Source organism: Dipteris shenzhenensis, chromosome 5 (genome assembly GCF_047967505.1).
Source record: "Dipteris shenzhenensis isolate YYH24624 ecotype China chromosome 5, Dip_SZ_1.0, whole genome shotgun sequence".
NCBI lineage: Eukaryota > Viridiplantae > Streptophyta > Polypodiopsida > Gleicheniales > Dipteridaceae > Dipteris > Dipteris shenzhenensis.
The window spans coordinates 24,443,197-24,466,115 of record NC_141600.1 but is presented as its reverse complement, the minus strand read 5'-3'; the positions used below and the strand labels follow the sequence as shown (position 1 = coordinate 24,466,115).

Below are 22,919 nucleotides of genomic sequence, written 5' to 3'. Positions count from 1 at the left end.
GAAGGAAAGATTTGGAAAGCAAAGGGATGCGAGAAAAAGACAGAAAGCCCTTTCATCATAGAATCCTTAATTCAAGCTTGGGGCACCAACTCCCTTCCTTTGAGTATGAGATGAATTTAACAACATGCCATGAGTAAAAGCTACTCAAATCAATATGATTGTATTCTACACTAAAAGAGCTTCAAATATGTTTAAACACCTTGAAATTTGGGTAACACATGAAAAAGTTACATGATTTTGAAAGGAGTTGGTTTTTAATATTTAAGTATATTTTTTGTTTTAACCCCCCTCCAAAAGACCCCCCCCTTGGTCTCACATATTATGAAAAATATGTACAAATCTTAAAATTTTTCATATTTTTGGAGTATAAACCTTATGTTTTGTGGGGTAAGGAGGACTAGATATTGTCATATTTGTCCTTTTCATGTTTAAAACTTTTATAGCAAATCCATGCATATTATATATGGACCTTGTCCCCCTATACCCTAGATTTTGGACGAGGGTAGTAACATAATACATATCGAGTTGGTGCCCTGGGGGTTCAAGGAGACTAGGATTCCTCAAAGCTAAAGAAGGTCAAGCAAACAAGAGCTTAGAGTTCATAAATTCTAAGTTGTATAAAAAAGATTTGTAAACACATGTAGAGATTGGGATTTTGAGCTTTGTAGACAATATTTACAAAGGAAGAGCTAACGGTATGGAAGGATAGGGGGGGAACTTGGGTGATGAAGACAAAAGACTCACTAGCCCTAAGAATCATCACTTTATAATTAGTTGGTACAGGTGTACCTTGAAGATGACTCTTTCTATTCAAGATTCTTGCATTTTTATGGAACAAGGAGTGCCTTCACTTTGTTATTGGGTTTATAGGCAAATCTTCGAATCTCCTAGCCCTAGTCGTGGCATTTTTGTTTTCTCTCATGAAAAATTTGATCTGCAACATGAGAACTCCTATGAATAAATTTGTTCACTTTTCTCTATATTTCACCTTTCATAATTTTTATCCATAATTGAATGGTTGAGATACATAGACCCTACAACATCATGCATGGACCCCATTTTCTCATGTAGGACCCACAACATCATATGCCCACATAGCCTCACCAATAGTTTCCCCTCTCGCCTGCTTAATAAGTGACCTCATTGTCGAGATCCCCTAAACCATATCCTATATTAGCTAAAGAAGATTCATTAAGGACATAGAAAAGAACGTGTTTCCCCCCCCCCAAAAAAAGACATAGAAAAGAGCTTCCGCTACAGATGGGGCCGATAAAGAATCAGGTGGCATGTCCCCCTGCATGATTGATTCAATGTGGCATGGATGTCAAAGAAAGGACTTCCACATCTGCATCTTAAGAGTTAGTTTTCCCAAAAGATCCGATTGTGGAATATTAGGGCATTCGTTGAGGAAATAGCTCTCAACGAAATAATGGGGTGGCACATCCCTCTCCTAATCTAACCAATGTAGTCAGAGAAAGGACTTCAACATCTAAATCTTTGGAGTTTGATTCTCTCAAAAGATCCAATTGTGGAATGTTAGAGCATTCATTGACCTTAAGAAGAGGAGAAGGGAAGAGGAAAGATCCACTAGCCACAAGAAACCAGTCTGACCCAAGAAGCAAGCCACATTTACCGACTCACCTAACATCGTAGAAGCACCAATGTCAAAGGCACTAATAGAAAATCTCCTTGGACTTGAAGACAGAGATTGGAACCTTTGACATTCACACCTACCATTTCCAGAAGCCCCAATGTCAAAGGCACTGACAAATAAGGTAAATTTTCCTTGGACTTGAAGAAAGAGATTGGAACCTTTAACATTCCAATTGGCCTTAGATAAGCCTTAGGTAAAAAGCAAGTCCCCTTCATTGACCCATATACCATCCCAAAAGCAGCAATGTCAACGGCACCAATAGAGAAGGTAGAATCTCCTTGAACTTTTTGAAGACTCAATAGTGGAGACTCGTCTCATTGTCTGCTAAATCCTTCACTAGCTCGTGGCACTCAATCCACAAGTCATGAGCTCCTATAGGGCCTCTCTACTCATAAGTTAAAGAAAAAGGGGAAGGTATATGTGAAAAATCTTCTACTTGTGAAGACATTGATGGCAACTACACATTTTGGATATTGCAAGGTGAAATGCACTTATTGTGATAGTAGAGGTGCTTGCAACATACTTGGTGCCATAATGACGATATTGAATATTGAATGCCATACATAATGATAATATTGACAATATTTGGTGCCATACATAATGAAAATATTGAATATCTCTTGCACAAGGCAGTTGGCTGCCCACATGGAAGTTGCCCATGGTCAAAAGTTGTCCATTTTTGGGGTGAATTCTTAGATTAAGTGTGAGAATGTATAGAAACAAGGAGCATTCACCGTCTTCTAGAATACACATTTTTAGCATACATGTAGATGGAGACAAAGGCCAACACCTATATGACAAGGGTGGCAATGTGATGTCTTGGAGACGAAGACCATATGATGAGGGTGGCAACTTTAGCTCACATGAATTTCTAGCTCCCAAAGTACATTTAGAAGATGCAATGCCTATATGACAAGGGTGGCAAGCAACTTGATGTCTTGGAGACCACAACTAATACCTATATGACAAGGGTGGCAACCTGAGCTCATATAGATTGCCATTCGTCCTCAATATGAGATGGCGATACGATTGTGGGAGAGAGAGAGAGAGAGAGAGAGAGAGAGAGAGAGAGAGAGAGGGCCTCTTCATGCGAAGGGCATGGTTTGCAAACTAGGTAGCCATGAAAAGCCAAGATCCATTTACCAATGGGTGTTTTTGGGGGCAGGGTGTGCATGCAACGTGACGTGTTAGCCAGGAAGTCCTGTAGTGGCTATCAAGGTCACGTGGTGCTATTATAAGGGGTTGCAGGCGTGGGTGCTGCATGTGCCATTGTTCGTGATTGAGGAGGGATGAGCCCAAAAACCAAAGGGAGAGGGTGGCTTGCAAACTAGGCAGCTAGATTGTGCTATACTCTCTAGGTTGCTGTGCCTTCCACAAGTCCAGAAGACAGGGGTTCTATATAACGAAAGGCGGTCGGGTTACTGGAAGGGTTACAAACCTATAATAGCTCACCACTTTCAAGTTCTCCAACAGATAAGCAGCCATAACCTCCATGTTGTCGTGTGATTCGGGTGCAGAAGATGAACTTAAAACATATCCATCGTTATAATATGTGAGCAATAGATCAGCAAGATTTTAGATTGAACTTTGAGGTCTCCTCTCAGACTATGTGTAGCTATTTGTTTAATTGATTTTGAACATCTCTTCCCTCAAGAGTAAGATCTACAAGATTGGTCTTATGGAGACGTAACTGTTGCATCGCTTTCAACAAACAGTCCAGAGTGCAAATCATCGTGAAGGAATGATCATTGTTCTCCTTGATGATGAGAAGAAAGCGTTGCACACCAGCAGAAGGCAGCTACATTGAAAAATATGTCAAAACAGGAAGATAGAGACAGAGAAAGGACGATCCTTTTCGATCTTTTGAAAAATATGGGGGAATGAGGTGTTTTAGCCGGATTGGAGAGATAGTACTTCTAGGCACACTTTCAAGACACACCGACGAAGTGCTGGCTCTTCGATACGCTACTGCGGCCGACTACAGTCTACCATTTATGTGACACCCTTCTGGGGATGTGACCTCCCGATAGTAGAGTGGAGGAGATTTGAACAACTATAGGTGACTATGGGATCTAGGATGATTCAGAGCGAGCCCTCAGTCCCGCATGAGATAGTACATGCAGAGTTTGCCATGACACCACTACAGACTGATGCCATCTTCCAGACAGTGACATTCATTCATAGAGTCTGGGACTTACCCCAGTGGAGACTATTGAGGCTAGCTCTGGAGTCATCCAGACGACTAGTTGAGAGCGGAGCGGAGACATGGTATACACATATATCCACATGATTTGCCAAACACGGGATTCAAATGGACAGGCTCCCTCCCTTTTAGTATAGTATGGGATACACCCCTTGAGTCGATTCCACGAGATGAGATTAACCGTATCATACAATTAGATCTCCTCCGACTCCACACATCTTGGGCTTGGGGCGGAGTTCAGGAGCTCCCCACCAGTTCTACCACTACCATTTCAAGACCCAGTTCTACTGCTACCATTTCCTAAGAGTCTCAGAGGAGGGATTCATCATCAGACCCGAGTATCTCAAGAACAGGGGAGTCTCACATGCAATGAGGATCGCCATTGGGCAGATGTGGGTTTCATCCCATCAACTGAGGATTGAGACAATGAGGGCAGCACGTATACCCAGAGAGCAGCGGATCTGCATGTTATGCACACTAGGAGAGATTGAGACAGAGGAGCACTTTCTCTATGCCTGCCTGGCCTACTACGAGATCCTAAGGCGATACCATTATCTTTATCAAGATGGGAGTGGGTTCGGCTCATTGTCGCGAGACGATTGATCCACTTCCATGACCAGGTCTGCATTGGGCTCTATGTACTTGAGATGCGCTGCCACAGGGAGACCTTGCTACTACGACAGCTCAGGGAGCAGCAAGAGGGGACTAGACCACATGATACAGAGGTTGACCAAACACAGCGGCATATCACAGATTTTTATGCATTTGAGTCACCTCTAAGACAATGGGTGGAGGAGGAGGAGCTAGCTGATATGCGGGTGGCATGGATTGCTAAGAGAGAATTGCAGAGGCTACCCGTGACATGGAGAGCGACTAGAGCACACTAGATTGAGGTCCGACCTATTACTGCTTTACTCAGAGGAGACCACCTGAGATGAGGGGTCACTTTGACCCTGACTCAATGGGTTCAAAGATCGAGGAGACCACGCCCTCTTCCACTACCACAGTGTGATATGGCCAAAAAGATAAAGATAAAGATAGAGAAAGAACGATCCTTTTTTATTTTTTGAACCCTTTGAAGTTGCGTAACGAAATTGTGATGCCATCCTAGCTTGCAGAGACTCGCATGATATAGCTTCCGTGGTCAAACCATTACCGTCATATAAAGAGAGCCTGTTAAACTTGGTGAACCTTGATGGGGAGAGCTGCAAAAGGCGTTGCTTTGAGAGAGGACCAACAATATGTGGTTAACGGAGAGGACTAATAGATCTTTTGTGACCCATATTCGTTGCTCACATCGGGATTACCCTCCCTAGCAAGCAAAGATAAAACACCCAATCTAGCATAGCAAATCGCCTCCCAAAAAGAAAACATACTCAGGAAGCCTTGATTGAAAACATTATTATAGAGCATAGGATACGGGGCGATATCGGCTTAATATAGAAGTTAGATCATACAATATTTAGGTTTCGCTTTCGCTTTGGCTTTTGCTGCTTTCTTCAGTTTGCATGTTACGATATGCCACAAATAAAGCTAAATAATTCACACCATTAGATTTGAGTAAAATCAAGGTTATCAAGGTTCACGATTGCGACAAGTGGGTGAAGGAGAGTTCAAAAAACACAAACTTCTCCCTAGGCTGCCTACTGTAACAAGGAGAGAGAGAGAGAGAGAGAGAGAGAGAGAGAGAGAGAGAGAGAGTCTAGCACAAGCTAGGGACAAAAAAGAAGGATCCTTCTCTATCTTCTCTATGTTTCTCTATCTTCTCTATGTTTTATATTTATATATATTTTCTAATAGAGAACGTTCCACATGGCACTCAGAGGAGAGTCAGGTTCTAGGCAAAGGAGGGCCCCACATGGCGAAGAGAGAGAGAGGAGAGAGAGGATGCCCGTCGTAGGCGACTCGTCTTCTTCTCTTTCTAAAGAGAAAGGTGTCATGTGGAGAGCAGTGGCACTGCAAGCGCAGGCCATCCACGTGGCATGCCCCCCTCTAAGACAACCTAAATTCCTTCGCTCATTTAATGCCCGTATTTTGCAGGGGTACATAAATAGTTGAAAGGGAAAGAGACATATATATATATACATTTACGGCAAAGGTGGCCAGCTCATTTTGAATCTTGATTTGGAGCTCCTCAGAGTTTACCATGCCTCCTGCTGCTCCTGCTCCTGCTCCTGCTGCTGCTTCCCCTCCTGCCATGGCTTGGCCCGGTTTGCTTCTTGTTATCGTCGGGGTACGTATTCTTTCTCCTTTGCATCTTGTTTCATCCATCGCATCTCCTCACATTCTCAGTTTACCTTGGTGATCTTCTTCATTTATGCTTCTGACTGTCATGCTGGCTGCAGATTCTGATTCCCGTAATCGTTGCTAGTTCAAGTCTAAATCTTGTGCATCAAGTCCCTGAGGGCCATGTTGGTGTGTACTGGCGAGGGGGTGCTCTTTTGAAGACTATCTCAGAACCTGGTGCGTTCGTCTGCCATAAGCTCAATTCACACGTGTTCGCATGAGTCCAAATGAGTCATAGAATGACCTTACCTTCATCTCAGCTTATAGAAACTCGACCTTTGTATCGTGAGTGTGCAAGTGCATTGGTCCCAGTATTCCATAGATGTTGGTTTGTAACCTCGCGGGTGACAATAACTAGGACTTACAAAGATGTGCAGGTCAATACTAGACGTGAGCTTCTGAGGCTGACTATGTTATCTGTTTTTTATCCACCGAGAATTATGTAGGGTTCCATCTGATGATACCTTATGTCACACGGTATGAACCTATACAAGTTACACTCCAAACAGATGAGGTGAGGTTGCATGCAATTATAAAACTTAATTTCATGGTGCTTTTGCATTTATAGAAGTATTTTCTAAGTACTGTAGTTATCCAGGTTAAAAATATCCCTTGCGGTACTAAGGGTGGTGTCATGATATACTTCGAAAAAATTGAGGTGAGGAACTTTTTGACTCATCCCCTTCAATACGTGATATGGTAGGGTTTTCAATGCTCTATTTATTGAATTGCCTGCCTCCACTTACTTAAAAGTTCTAATTGTGACACAATTATCAGAATAATTGCATGCTCACTTTGCTCAGCCACAACCACCTTAAGTTGGTTGAAAGCAGGCTGAGATCAAAACTGTTTCCATCTGTATTTGGCATAGTAAAAGTGAGGTTAGAGATTGGTACACAGTACAGGATTTGTATTTGCTTTTGTACGTGATACAGTAACATCACGTGAAGCTACCACAATGGTCGTGAGTGCAGGTGGTGAATCGACTAAGCAAGGACTTTGTTCACGATACAATTTTGAATTATGGCGTGAGTTATGACAAGACGTGGATATATGACAAAATCCATCATGAAATCAACCAATTTTGCAGTGCTCATAGCTTGCAGGAAGTATATATCGATAAGTTTGACCAGGTGAGCGACAATGCCTGAAAGCAAATTAATCTACCTTGTGAGGCATCACTTACAATGTTTGTAATGACTCTCTTGAGAGTTTTCAGTCATCTGGGTCCTTTTTTTTTTTCAATGCTTTCTTGTGTTTGTGTAGACAGTTATAGTTGTAGGTTCTACTTATAAAATATTATTGGCATGGCTGGCTACGTGGCAACCCTACCGCCCACAGCAGCAGACAGCAGGTCTGCAACAGCAGGTACAGGTGCAGGGCAGGCCTGCGCAGTCAGCAGAGGGCTGACATGAGCAAGACAGCAGTCAGCAGAGTCTGTACAAGTGCATGCAGCAGCCAACCAGAGGCTGCCGCGTGGATGTGCAGACTGGCTCAGAAACAGCACAGAGTACCAGGGCAGGAGGGCTATTTATAGGCCTCCCCAGCCAAGTTTGTGGATGTATTGACTCAGCCAGTCTAGTTTACAGACTCAGTCTGTGGAAGGAGTTTGGTTTATATAAGAGGCCATTTCCCCTCTTTTCTCCATCAGCCTTTGCAGCTCCAATGCAGCCTCAGAAGCCCGTAGCCTCCAGCAGTTTCAGGGAGAACCAGCAGGTCTTGAGCAAGAGATAACGTGAGGGTGAAGAGGATCACCTTATCCATTATATCATGAGAGCACATGCCACACATCATGATAACGTAAATTGAATTTCCGCAACCTAAACCACCCCAAATCCGAGTGACCTGGGTTCAAGTCTTGGCAAAGAAACGATCATCACGTATAGGCAGGGATCCCCCTTCTCAGTCTGTAGATCTAAGCTCAAGTGTGTGAAAGGAGTTTGACCTTGAGGTCTATACAAGGGGCAATTTCTCATTTCTCCATCAGCCTTTGCATCTTTAGTGGAGCCTCAGCAGCCCGCAGTCCCCCAGCAGTTCCAGGGAGGACCAGCAGGCCCTGCGCAACAGGTAAAGTGAGGGAGAAGAGGAGCAATCAGCCTTTTCTCCATCTCAGCCTTTGGGCAAACAATTGTATTCAGCCTATGGGCAAACGGTTGTGTTTAGCCTATTTGGCAAACAATAAATATTCTCGATTGAGGGTGGGGGGTTGCTGTCACAAAGCTGTATTTACCTCAGCAATAAAGAGAGAATATTTATTTTTTTCTTTGGTTAAAGGGTATTGACTTTGGTCAAAGTGAGTTGGCTTCTATCAACTAGAAAAGTTTCTATCTTTTTTATTGTGTTTGCTAGTTGCATGGTGTCAATGCCTACGGAGGACTAGGATTAGTCCAGAGAACTAGAAGACATGCATTGGCTAATTGTTAATGGGTGAAAATGTGCTTGGTGGTGTTTTATTTGTGGCAGGTGCTTGGAGAGGGCTAAATCCCTACATTTCGAGCAGAAAAGGCATACAAACTGGATGTTTAAAATGCCAAAGGGAACCACATGTTTTAGATTGCTATTTTTAGGAAGATTTGCTACGATTAGAATTCCTCACATCTCTCCTAGTCTGGATGACGAATTTTGGAGAGCACTTACTCTGTTGTATTGCGAATTGCTCTAGCTTTTTCTTTGCGCTCTGCATGGGCTGGGCTGTGCAAGCCTCTCCAAGACGAGGAGGAAGAGAAGGGGAGGAAGGGGGAGAGAGAAGGGGTGGAGCGGAAGGCAGGGGGAAGGGAGAGGAGCGGGGGGGAGGAGGGAGGGAGGAGAGAGGGAGAGAAGAGAAACTAAGGGAGAGAAGTGAGTGAAGGGGGGCTGAGCAAGGAGGGGAAGGGAGAGGAGTGGGGGGGAGGAGAGAGGGAGAGAAGGGAAACTGAGGGAGATGAGTGAGTGAAGGGGGGCTGAGCAAGGACGTAGAGAGGGAGAGGAAGTGGAGGAAGGAAGAAGGAAGGAGGAAGCGGAGCAGGGAAGCAAGGAGGGAGGGAAGGAGAAGGATTAATTTGCGATTAGGTATAGGTAAGTTTGTGAAAGGGGGGGGGGGAGATTAATCATGAGGTTTCGCAAGCACGAGCCATTTAGCAGCCATTAGTATAATTTGCATATTCTTTTTAGAATTAACCGCGGCCCACAATATCGGAGTGACAACTTAGCACACTCTCTTGCAATTAAAGACTTGAAGCGTGTACGAACTCTAAGAAAAACTTTTTTTCCTTAAACTCTCTAAAAGATACGTTTCCATCCGCATGTCTTAGCTCTATCCATAGCTTGGCGAATGTTGGCTCTCACAAGTGCTAGCATCTCCCATATCTGAACAACATAGTTCGAAGCACTAAGCACTTTTTGAGGTATCCCAATCGTGGTTGGATTTGCTGGTTTGTAACCATAGTTTTAACTCGAACAGACTCTCTTCTTGTAGAGGAATGATTTCTATCAGTGTAGGCAAACTCTGATAGTGGCAACCACTTGTCCCATGTATGTTGCCTTAATGATACATGCTTTGAGCATAACCTCTAAAGTTTGATTGACTATCTTTGTCTGGTCATCCGTTTCAGGATGATCCCCATTGCTCATTTCCAACTCAATCCTTAGTGCCTCAAACACTGCAGTCCATAAATGGTTGGTAAATTTAAAATCCCTATCTACACTACGGATATGGGTAGTCTATGCAGACAAAATATATGATTAATAAACAAATCCGCCACTTGTAGGGCATTAATAGAATCCCTAGTCGGAATGAAGTGAGCCATCTGGTAAGAAGATAAACCACCACAAGGATAGAATCGTATCCACCTTGTCTCATAGGTAGACCAACTATATTGTCCAAGGAAATGCTCTCCCACCTACTTGGTGGTATCTCCAAGGGTTGTAAAAGGTTAGGTGGCTTTACCCGCTCTACCTTACTCACTTAGCAAGAGAAACACAGTGCTACATATTCATGAATATATCTCGTTTCACGAGATGATGATGTCTTCTCGACACTTGGATGCCCACATATGGGCTATCATGGCACTGTTGAATGACCATCTGCTTGAGATCATTCTGACTAGGTACAACTACCTTGCCACTATGTTTTAGCATACCATCCGGTAGGGTAAATCTTGCATGAGTTTGGCCTTTCCTAGATTCGAGGTCATCTATTTCCCGGAGTTTAATCACATGAGTCTTAGGCCAAAGGCTTTGGACATACTTGTCCACTTTTTGCATTCTCTGATCTCAATCATTAGAGCAGTCTCTAATACCATGAAACTCATATAATGCACAATACATGACAACACATCAGTAATCCTAGTCTCCTTTCCTCTTCGGTACCGAATCTTCAGTCACTCTTAAGATCTACCTTTCTGAAGATTATGGCTCCATATAAGGCATCTAGCAAATCATCAATCCAAGCTATTGTATACCTGTGCTTAATAGTGATAGTGTTCAGTCCTCTATAATCTATACAGAGACGGAAGTTATCATCTTTCTTCTTCAATATCATTGGTGAAGCAAAAGATGAGAAAATTGGGTTGAATCTGTCCCAGCTTGAGGTATTTTCCTAGTTCCTTCGCACCTCAGCTTCTTCAATAAAACCTATTACCAAGTTGTGCCCCGAGGATAAGTTTAATCTTGTGTTGAATATTCTGCTCTGGAGGTAACCCATAAGGTACTTCATATCTAAAACAATAAGAGGACAACTCTATGACCTAATTAGCCAACTTGGCCATTTCCTCATCTTGGGTAGCGTCAATGCTAATCGACAGACCACCAATTGACTCTATTGATGTTGTATAAAGAAATAAAAACTCTTTTGGAGTTTTTCGAACTTACATCACGGAAACTAATGATTCTTGAGGCAAATTCTTTTCACCTCGCAGAACATAATACACACCATTCATCATAAATTGATAAATGTGCTTTTTTCAATCAATGATTGGATTCTTCTTGGAGTGCCATGCCTTTTCCAAGGCTATATCAAGTGAGCGAGCCTGGTCATTTCAAAGTCCAACTTTTCTGCATAGTCTAGAATCTGAAGCTCTAACTGGGTAACCCTTGGTCCCATACTTCAGTAGAGATTCCAACCATTTTGACTATATACGCATAGTCAGATGGACTAGTTTTTAGTTTTAGCTTCTTCACGAGCTTGGAGTTAATTACATTGTGTAATGACATTGAGTCAAATGACACAATAACATCATGATTGGCCATTTGTCCTTTCATTTTAATTAACTCTATAGCACTGTTGCTATGGGCTTAGACATAATGCTATCAAGTGCACTATTCACTAACCTAGCAACAGACAAACAAATAACACACGTACTTACCTCTAAGAAGATTGTTGTTTCAGCAATTTATTTCAGTTTGATTTTAGTATGTCATCTCTCAGTTTTCACTCAGTTCTTCTCAGTTCTCAACCATGTCTCAATTATCTTAGTCCACATACCTCTCAGTTCATCTCTCTCACTCACGCAGTAACCTTGCATGCCCATGGACATCACTAGCCTCGTAGAGTGGTTTAGATCTACAATGTGGACATAATTGAGGTCTTGGGTATTGGTTGGAGCTGCCTCTCAAGTCTTTTTGTCCGCTCTAGTGCTCACAAGTAGTGTCTCTTCAGAGTTGCACTTTGTGCTCTCTTGAAGAGTGTCTTTTGTTGTATTTCAGCTCTCTAAAATTAAAGCGAATTCTTCCCTACATCAGGTGTCGGGGCACTCAATGGATACAGGGACCCAATCGCTCTATCTCTTAACCCTTATCTCACTTTCATCTCTTTGTGGTGCACAAGTAAAGACGACTTGCTGAAGGTTTAAAAAAGGTCTTGTTGCAATTACACAATCATTAACTGCCGCGTGTTACAAGCTCCAATGTTTGACGATTGTCTACTTGGATGTAGATTGTGGCCAAAAGCGGGCTCATCAAAGAGGGAAAATCCTCAAGAAACAATGATAGCTTGAGATAGAAGGAGTGTTTCCTTCAAAAGTGACGATGGGAAGATTTTTAGCGACGTGTTTCTTCAAATAGACATCATGGCTTGTTAATAGCCACCGGGTACAAAGGTAGGTTGATGTAGATGCTTTAAAAACAACAGCTTGGAATACAAGGATGAAAGGACATTGTTCAACACCAAGAGAGAGCACCAATACGTCAAGATGCATCATGCCAACGAGGCGCTTCTTGAAAAGGAAAAAAAGATGACATATTCTTCAGCACTGAGTAGCAGTGGAAAGAAACGTGAGCAGGGAGATTTGAGGTAGCAAACAACTTCCGCAGATTGGCGTATCAACAGTAAGAACAAGAAATTTTAGTGGCCATTGTTGAGTAATGAAAGCCTCCATCAAGGAAGCTCGAGTGGAAATCTGAGGTGATGTTGACTGGAGTCAAGATTTGGCGAACCTAGATGTAGCTAGGAAATCACAAACGAGGCGACCCTTTTAGGACTATGAGAGCATGGCGATGTCAGGGTTGAGGAAGTCAGCAGCAAAGGGCAACGAGGAGTCCAAGAAAAGGAAACGAATGAAAGAGTGTCACTGTGGGTAGGAAAGAACGACACAGGAGAGCCGTCAAATGCTCTGATACCACGTTGGATTACATGGTTGAGAGAGAAGAAGATGATAAACAAAAAACAATGTATTTATATAATTGAGTGCATGTTTATATAGGCCTAAAGCCTTATAACCTTTAACCCATAGGACACCACAAACACACAGAGAGGATAGTGACACATGGATCTCACACTAAGATTAAAAAGCCACATACTTAGATGTCAATTGGAAGTTTCTTCACTCCAATTATCACATTGGATTTTCACATGTATGCTTGAAAGCCACATATTCAAATGTCAATTTGGGAAGGTTCTCTGGACTCCTCCGAACATCACATCGCAACCAAACTAGTAGACAAGAAGCTAACTTATTTTCTCTAGAGCTTGTTATCCACCTGTGAATATGGAAGCTTGTGCTGAATTGAGAGAATACACATAAACACATGTGCTTGCTTTCGTGGGTGTGCAAGAATGAATGCAAGATTGGGTTGCAATAGTAATCAGCTTGGAAACCCTAAAACGAATTTGTAATAAGACTGAAAACCCTAAAACGAATTTATAATCAACCCAAAAACCCTAAAATGATATAATGAACCCAAAAACCCTAAAATGATATAATGAACCCAAAAACCCTAAAATGAATTTGCATTAGAGTAAACCCTAAAACGAATTTGTAATCAGCCCAAAAACCCTAAAATGAATCTGTAATCAGCCACCTAACGTAGCACTTCCTAGTGAATTGGCAACCAAAGATCTCAATTCACAGTAGATGAGAGGAGATCGTAGTAGTTGAACACAACGGGAAGCAGCAAATAGACGCCAATAAAGAATTCGAATTTCAAAGGTAAATAGCGAAATCATGTATCTTAGATAATTGCAACAAATTGCTTCTAGGGAGTAAGGAGAATTGAAATAGGAAAAGGAGCAGAAAACACATACGCTAGTGGCGAGAGATAAGCCCCCTTGAAGGTTTTTAATTTAAAAAATCAATAGTTTTGTTACAAGATCAGCTTATGCAGAGCGCAAAGAAGCAGCTAGAGCAATTCACAGATACAATAGAGTAAGTGCAAAACTCGTCCTCTTGACTAGTAGGTGCCCCGGATCACTTGTATTCCTCTATTTGTATTAGTAGTGACAGGTTGATGGAAAATTAACCCAACTATAACATAACTTTTGAGAAACGGGCGAATTAACATAAGGCTAAAATTGTCAGTTCGAGAAGGTTTGTTGAGTAGAACATTCGCGCAACTCCCGTCCTGAGCGAATATATGAGGGCGAGGGGGGACTTTGTGAGGCAGACTTCTCCTTGCGTTTCCCTCTCTCACCCAGCTGCCGTCTTCCTCTCCCTCTAGGCTCCCTTCATCACACGGTCCTTCTCCCTTCCTCTAGGCTTCCTCTCCCTCTAGGCTCCCTTCATCACACGGTCCTTCTTCTCCCTCCCTCCAGGCTTAAAATGATAAGAAACTTTTCTAGTTGATACAAATAAACTCACTTTGACCAAAGTCAATAACCTTTAACTAAAGAAAAAATATAATATTTGCTCTTTATTTCTTGGGAAATTTTTGACTTTGTGACATCCCCTTGGCTTCTTTCTTAGTTGTCCTCAACTGATAAGCTTCTTCGTATAGTTACAAAACTTGTAGATACTCTGAAGAATACTCCTCATCCACCAACTTGGCATCTAGCCTCTTGGTCAACACAGTTGTGCACATGAATGTGAAGTTTCCCAATATAAAGAGTAACGAGAACTGAGTTTTCCCAAAACATTCGATCTGCATCTACAACCCTTCTGAGAACCTCTGTCTTGATCTTAAGTCGTAGGCCAACTCCTCATAAATAAAACCCTAGGTCAAAAAAATACCCAAGGTATTTCTATCTCTCATTTTACCCCAAGAGAGGCAAAGTTCTCTAGCCTCTAGACATGGTTTATATTAGCGATATGGAGAAAGAGATGGGATTGGTTTCATAGGCCAATGCACACCGTCGCACATATGCTCAATCTCTTGTGGAAGGAGCCTGCTACATGGAATGATCGTGTGCTTGTGAGCAGATGGACCCAGTACTTGGACAAAGTATTCGAGCCATTGGTCCAAAATAAGTGAGCCTTGAGATGATTTTAGAATCTAGATTTAAGATTAGCAATTTAGGTGCTAGCATGCTACATGGCTTCCAAGTTAGTAAGTTACTGTGGCTTGCAGTAGTCTAAATTCTAATTGCTTTAATGTTTATATGATGATTTATCTAATAATTTTTGTATTGCAAATTGCAATAGAATTGAAGAGGATATAGTGGAGTTTTGCAATGACATGGGTCATTTCTCCTGTGCAATTGCAAAGGAAAGAGACAACAGGCTGTTGGCTCTTACTTGGTGGGAGAAATTTGGGATTCTAAATCCCTCATTGCAAGTCCTAGCTATTCGCATCCTTTCACAAGATTGCACATCAAGTCCAACTAAGAAGATATGGAGTATATGTGCAGACATACACACCAGGAAGAGAAACAAGTTCTTAAGTGCTTCGTAGATTGTAAGTTATAACTTATATTTAAAAAAATAGCTTCAGCCTTAAATTGACTTCTTTGTCCTTTATAAATTATGTCAGGTTGAGCGTGGAGCAGCTCAACAGGTTGGTGTATGTAAATGCTAACCTATCTGCTTGAGACGTACAGGTCTGCAGAAGGTACTGGTAGCCTTGAGTAGAAGCCGAAGGAAGTTAATCCCGACAAGATAAAGCTGAAACTTGTCGATATGTCTATCATCCAGTGAAGTCGAGAGAACGACGATGTCTTCGACTTTCTCTGACAGGATACACTTCGATTCCGATGTCAGACGCGCTCACAGGCTCAAGCTTGTGCACCACGAGTACTAGCTGCAGCTATTGGAGAGGATATAGACACTTGCCACGGCCTCGGGATCATCATAAGCTTCTTCTTAGATTTGCGGTTATCAGCGTCGAGTACGAGCCTCACAAGGGGACACATGTACCTGTTCTTGCATCCTCATCCGGAGGACATCGAAGCAAAGATGAGGCACATTAGGAGGAGGAGGCATTGTCAGACACCACAGACTCAGAGGACTCAGATCAGTTGTGCGAGCCACAGGTTGGTTCGAGAGTGATACTTCCGCTTCCCCTTCAGAGGATGCAAATTCATCTTCAGAGGATAGTGAGGAGGTAGCAGATCTTGGAGAAGAACCAGGGCCCTAGGCTCCCCTCCCCTAGCTATAGAGACTAGATAGTAGAGTGTAGGCTGTTAGCTATATGCTGTATAGCTAGCTTGTAGCCCACCGCCTGTAGGCCTTCGACGCTTGGATCATGATTTCATGGATGATGGATTATGTATACAGTTATTTGTTTATCATTTGACATTATCACATCAGGCATGTTACATGTATTACATTTTGTATCGATTGACGATGATTTCAGATTGACACTTGAGTCTTGAGCAATGAAATGATTGATCCATTTGGCTAGTGCCATTGGCATGTACCATCTTTCACAATGTTTCTTCAAAGTTTAAACTTTAAATAGGCATTAAGTTTTAAAATTTAAAATTGAAACATTAAATTTTAAACTTTAAACTTGAACTTTTAAGTTGAATGACTGTAGGTTGCTACTAGGTGACTTGTCACCTGTAGGTTGTTACTATGTAGGCTTGCGACTTTCACCTGTAGGTTGTATGCTTGCAGCTTTTGACTGTTGTCTCTTGAATTTTCAGAGCGTCCATTGTGTATGTATATATCTGGGGTATGTGTGCATTGTGTTTATGTAATATATGTATATATAATAATATATTTTATATAAAATACATATTTATAGGTGTTTCTATATGGAAGGGTTGTAAAATTCTAGAAACGTTTCTTGCAACACTAGACCTAGATTGATGACATGTGGCATCTAGGCTCATCTAGGGAGATGTGGGCTTGTAGTGAGATGCGAAAAACAAAAGTAACAAAGCTTATGATTGTGCGTTATAGAGGTTGGTTGGGTGAATATAAATCGTGCCATTGCCTGTGATTGCTAAAAGTGTCACAAGAAACACCTAAAAATATGTATTTTGCATATATTTTTACAAAAATTTATATCTAGGTGTAAAATTTTGTAGATAATAGGCTATATCATCTGTAGATAATAGGCTATATCATATGTAGATAATAGGCTATAGATATTTCTAGAATGCTATAGAATCTTACATCTGAGTCTTGACATAGATCTTACTAGTTGCAAGTACATTATGTTGCACAGTGCATGCATATGCCATGGCCCATATTTTAAACAGTAAACTTTATTATCTAAGGTTCAAATTTCATCATAATTCATTCCACTTCAAAGTTCAAGTTTAAAGTTTAAACTTTAAATTTTAATATTTAATGCCCATTTGAAGTTTGAACTTTGAAGATACGCATTGCGAAAGATAGTCCATGGATCATATTTCATTGCTCAAGACTCAAGAGTCAGTCATTGATAAAAAAGACAACAAAATGTAATACATGTAACATATTTGGTGTCATAATGATATACAACAATTGTATACATAATCCAAGAAACCAAGGTCCAAGCCTCGAAGACCTACAGGCAGGGGGACGACTACAAGCTAGCTGCTACAGCCTACATCTAGTCTCTAGAGCTAGGGGCCAAGATCTGTTGCCTCATCACTGTGATCAGTAGATGAATTTGCATCCTCTGAAGAGAAAGAGGAAGTATCACCCTCAAACCAACATGTGGCTCGCAACAACTGATGTGAATCCTCTTAGTCTATGGTGTCAGACAATGCCTTCGTTTCTTGCACTGCGTCATCTCTGCCTCGACGTCCTCACGATGAGGATGGAGGAATAGCTACATATGATCCCCCCATGAGGGTCGTGCTTGACGCAGATAACCACGAATTTGAGGAGGATCCTATGATGATCCTGAGGCTAGCAAGTATCTCTGTATCCTCTGTAGTAGCGCCAACTAGTGTCACAGGGACGTGCAGTTATGAACCGTGACTAACTTTGGCTTAGGGGACTAGCCCCAAGGGAAGCGACACTTCCCGAAAGTCCCTAGGTGCACACACTAGGCCTACTTGCTAGGGGCAAGGCAAGGTTTAGAGAGGGATCATAAGGTTAGGCCCAAGGAAACCAATGTTTCATTGGTTAGAAGGGTTAGGATTTTAATGTGAGGGGCAAATCAATGTTTCATTGGTTCTTGTGGATTAGAGCAGTAATGAGGCACGTGGCAGCCCCTCATGCACACCTACCCCCCTCCTCTCCTTTCAAAGCAAAAGGTACGGGCTTTTTGACGTTGCTGTTTTTCTCTCATTTTGTACGCATCCCAAGGCTGTTGTACGGACGATTGCACACATTCCGAGGCTCTCTCTTTCTCTCTCTCTCTCTCTCTCTCTCTCTCTCTCTCTCTCTCTCTCCCCAAGGCTTCCGTATGGCTGTATGGAAGCATTAATCATGGATTGTATGGGCTGTTGCATGGGATCCAATATGGGCTGCACGGAATCCTCTTTGCTGCCTGTACGGAAGAGGCACACATTCCAAGGCTGATTGTACGGGCATTTAATCGCTGCTGTATGGAACGGGCTGTTTCACGACTCCCAAGGCAGGCTGTATGGATGTTATTAATCCTCTTTGCTGGCTGTACGGACGTCATTAATGATTACTGCAGGCTACAATAACTTACTAAATTGCAAGCTTTGCTAGTAGCTAAACTTGGTCTTGCGAAGGTTGATTGTTAAGTCTCTCTATGCAAACCACCATCTCTAGGACCTCTAGATGTCTCTAGAAGCTTGTTGTTGAAGAGGATAAGAGGACTATGTGATCTGCGTACAACAATATATGTATCATCAAACCGGCAAGCAACGATCCATCACCTGCTAAGCGGTCAATGAAGGTTGCGATCGCATCAATGTAGAGTCTGAATAGTGCTGGTGAGAGGGGGCATCCCTGCCTCACTTTGATCATGCTCTAAATCTAATTCGATAGGCCTCCAAGGACATATACTCTTCCTCTGATTGATCCATACAGGTTCATCACCCCCCAAATTATGTCTCCTGGGATTTGCGTCTGTTGAAGTCGTCTAATCATGCAGGATCGTGGGATTGCATCAAAGCCTTTTGAAAGTCTAGACTGCAAGTGTAGACTTTCTAGGATCTCAATCTCGCCTCCTCAATGATGGCCCATAGAGTGAAGATATGGTCAAGAGTGGAATGCTACCTCGGAATCCAGCCTGTCCCAAATCCTGTCGTCCTATGTCTCCGCGTAGGAGTTGATCTCTCTCTCTCTCTCTCTCTCTCTCTAGTACTGATCCATTGATTTTGGCCAAAGTGTAAACAATCATGAGAGTACATTAGTTCTCATTGTCATGGCATCCCCTGCTTTGTATATCGGCATGATGGTAAGCAGGGGGGAGTTGTGACATACAACTTGATTGAACATCTGCCCTAAGATTGGGGCCAGGGCCTCCTGTCCATGTACAAAGTGCTCAGTCTAATGGCCCTCGGTTCTCCGGTTGTGTAGCTGATGCAATGCAGATCGCAAAATGGATGTGGTGGTCCTGTGCAAAGAGGACAAGTTAGGTGGTGCAATGGATCTGGATCGTTGCACGCGCATGTGTGGGGGGTTCATGTTTGCATAGAGAGAGAGAGAGAGAGAGAGAGAGAGAGAGAGAGGATTTTTGTGCAGGTTTTTAGCTAGTTTTCATGTTGGGCACTTGAAGATAGATGAAATTATGAAGGATGCAATTCAGCATGATTGTACACGCTATGCTCCTGGGATAGAGATAATCAATGTGCGTGTAACCAAACCTGCCATCCCAAAAACAATTGCTCGCAATTATGAGCAGATGGAGGAGGAGAGAACCAAGGTATTATCCTTTGGTACTTCAGGATATCTGCTGAAATACTTTTTAATCTTCATGTACATGATTTTCAAATCTTATGGCTTGAAACAAGTTTGTTATTATTGAAGGTGTTGATAGCGGCTGAGATGCAAAAGGTGGTAGAAAAAGAAGCAGAAACGGAGAAGAAGATGGCCGTAACAGTGGCTGAGAAGGATGCACAGGTGAGTCAGATACTGATGAACCAGCGTGTCATGGAGAAGGAGAGCATCAAACGGCAGCAGGAGATAGAGAATGAGATATTTTTGGCACGAGAAAAAAGCCTTGCAGATGCAAATTTTTATAGGTACGTCTTTAAAAAAAGCATATTTCCCGTTACATACGCCAATTTCTTTTTCTTCTATTTTTACTGACTGAATAATTTCTGAGTGTATTTGAACAGCTTTTCTTTTTAAGCTTGGATTTCGTCTTTGAGAAGTTGAGTGTGTGATATGGAGTTGTTTAGAGATTCAGAGGGGCATTACGATTTTATTGGGGCATCATTGTGAATGGTGTGGCCTATCTGGGATGAAGTTCATAGCATGAATTACCATTTTATTTTATAATCTTTTCAGATATTCATGATCATGAATGATTATCCTAAGGTCTTGATTTTGACAGGGTTTTAAAGGAGGCAGAAGCCAACAAGTTGAAACTCACTCCACAGTTCTTAGAACTCAAGTTCATTGAAGCTATTGCAAACAACTCCAAGATGTTCTTTGGTGAAAAGGTCTTTACTGTGAAATATTCTTGATGTTAGAAACCACAATTTCTACTTTGCTTGAAGTGATGAAGATATGTGTATAACATTGTATTTCTTTTGAAACTTCTGCTTGTGCATGAAATATTAATACACCTATTCTGATTCTGTCCATGATGAATCTAAATAATATCTTATTTTATGAGGGTTTGAGTTTATGAGAGTTCGATAGTGCAAGCAGTCCTTGGATCAAGGCTTAAAGACATGATAGGAGGTACATGGATAATAAACTGATGTGGACTGGCAGTGGAACTCACAATGCTACTACTTCTGTGAACAGATACCAAGCATGGTTTTTGACCAAAGACTGCTTGGAAATTACCTAGCAAGAGATTCTTAGTTGCAAATGTCAGTATGCTATTTATTTTTTGTTTGCTCATGCGTTTTTTGTCACAAGTAGAAATGAGCAAAACGGTAAGCATGTTTCTAGAAGAGCAAGATTTGAAAATACTCCTAATTGACCAGTATTGGTACAGATGGAAGCTGCGGATTGCTAGGTTATCAGCACCTGGGGGTAAGCCTGGGCATGCACTGCCAAAAGAGCGAAGACAGGATGGAACAGTATTGAATTGAGGTATTTGTAGCTTTGTATCTCAAACAAGGTTGCATTTTGAAATGGAAGCATTGCTTTTGCTGCCCTTCAAAGATTCTGGAAGATCCCCTTCAAAGGTTTCAATTCTTATACAAGTTTGAAAATTTCATATTTTTGTGAGACAAGAATCTCAGATGATTGTATTAAAAGTCATAATTTTTTATTACAACTTTTGTTTGAGTACCACAATCTCGTCAACACATGCTTTTCCTTTGTCAGAAGATTGTATGGCTAAAGCCCCTCAATACTAACAGCATTGTGTGTTCAAGTCTCGCTAAAATAAGATTCATATTCCCTGTGTTTAGAGTTAGAAACAATACTAGGAGCAGCCTTTCCAAGGGGAGGTTCTAGAGTTCAGTCGAAACTGCATGGTTTTGTCTGTGCTCCGCCATGCAGCCCAGGCCATACCTTGGTAGTGGTTGGCATATTTAGCTTGGATCATGCACTTGCAAGTTTATCTGTTTGGAGGCTTGCTTTTTCTGGTGATCTTGTTTCTTCCATAGCTTGCAATGCGGGCCCTCAATTGAGCTGGTGATCAAGGTGCTATTGGAGAACTGGTGTTAAGCACCCCCCCTCCCCCCAAGTGGCCTATCTCAAAGAAGAAAAGAAAGAAAACCACTTCATAGGTATTACCGTAGCCTGTTACTTTCTTAACTTACGAGTGTTTGAGTGGTCTAATATGTAGTCTGAGGTAAATAGATGAATGCATGCTTTTTCTTAAAGACATTGGATTAAAGCTCATTGCTTTATTTTCTTTTGTGATTCACTTTTTTACTTGGCCAGCACTAGAGCGTTTTAACTCTAAAATCCTACGAAGCCATGTGGCACATTCTAAGCCGTTAGCTCAATTGGCCTATCATTAGCTTCTTCCTATGAAACCATATGGCACATTCTGGCCTATTATTAGCTGCTTACAATATACTTAGCAGCTGGCCAAGCATTCTAGTTTCTTTTGGACAGACACATTGTCGTAGCTTTGACAAGCTACAAAAAAGCTATGAATGCCTATGGAACTTTCTTTCTTTTGTTTGCTTAATAAGCAGCTCAACGACATTTTTCCATTAAGTTGTATTTAGTTGAAAGTGTGTTTCATTGAAAAGTTTTTTCAATTTAAATTATCTGATTTTTGGATGTGTCAAATACTCCAGCGTTGATGTGGGATGGGTAGTAAAGTCTTCGTTGTACGTGCTTGATGCAAAAGTTTTTTTGACAAAGGGGGGGACTTAAAGGACAAACAGGAATGCATTTTATAAAGAGGTCATCTAATATGTATAGTTGATTGGCAAATACAAGCTGTATTTGCACTTGAAGCCTAGGCTCTTCGCTGAGGCCAGCACTGGCTGTGCCCCCCTCCCTCTCCATCTGTACTTTTCGTCCACCCTTGTTTCACACTAATCAATATAGCCTGTTGTTGCTCTGGTTTTGGCTTCCTATTTGCAGAGGTACCTTATTGTTTTCAACTCATTTCACAATTTATTGTGTTGCAGTATCTAAATTTTTTGTGAGAAATATCCATTCAATGGATTGCTAAGCTCCAATTTCTAAACTTTATCTCACATAGTCTAAGGCAAATAGATAGTATGCTTTTAGTTAAGACATCTTGTTTTTAAGTTTCATTAAAACATACGTAGTAATTTGATCACTTTGCTATTACACAAGAAGTATAATCCAAGAAAATAAGTGAAAAAAGTACGCACAATCTTAGTTATGGAGTCTTTTATCTATAGTGTATCGGCCTTAGGCTTGTTTAGAATGATTAAACTTAAGCTGAAAACAAAAAGTGGGGAGCTGAACAGCCCGCTTTTCTTTTAGTTTCAAAAGGGAGTTTAATTGAGTATGCATGTGCTTTCTAAGTTACGAATGTAATTTTACTTCTTTGTAGGAAGCGGTACATACGTGTAAGAGGTTCCTTTAGTATTTGATGTTTTAAATATTTCATTCATTCTTAAATTCTTTCTTTCATTCATATATGAGAGAGAGAGAGAGAGATTTTATTCTTGTTTTT

At 41.6% G+C, this 22,919-nt stretch overlaps 1 protein-coding gene across 1 annotated transcript; it reads left to right on the top strand.

Annotated features, from left to right (window-relative positions):
- Positions 1 to 5,952: 5,952 nt before the first annotated feature.
- Positions 5,953 to 21,097, top strand: LOC147901773 (uncharacterized). Its single transcript, XM_087374792.1, has 10 exons — positions 5,953 to 6,090; positions 6,203 to 6,320; positions 6,590 to 6,657; positions 6,742 to 6,801; positions 7,118 to 7,276; positions 19,404 to 19,550; positions 19,655 to 19,869; positions 20,184 to 20,292; positions 20,603 to 20,670; positions 20,799 to 21,097. Exons 1-9 carry the CDS (start codon positions 6,004 to 6,006, stop codon positions 20,660 to 20,662), a joined length of 1,023 nt encoding a protein of 340 aa, XP_087230918.1. The 5' UTR covers positions 5,953 to 6,003; the 3' UTR covers positions 20,663 to 20,670; positions 20,799 to 21,097.
- The last annotated feature ends 1,822 nt before the right edge of the window (positions 21,098 to 22,919 follow it).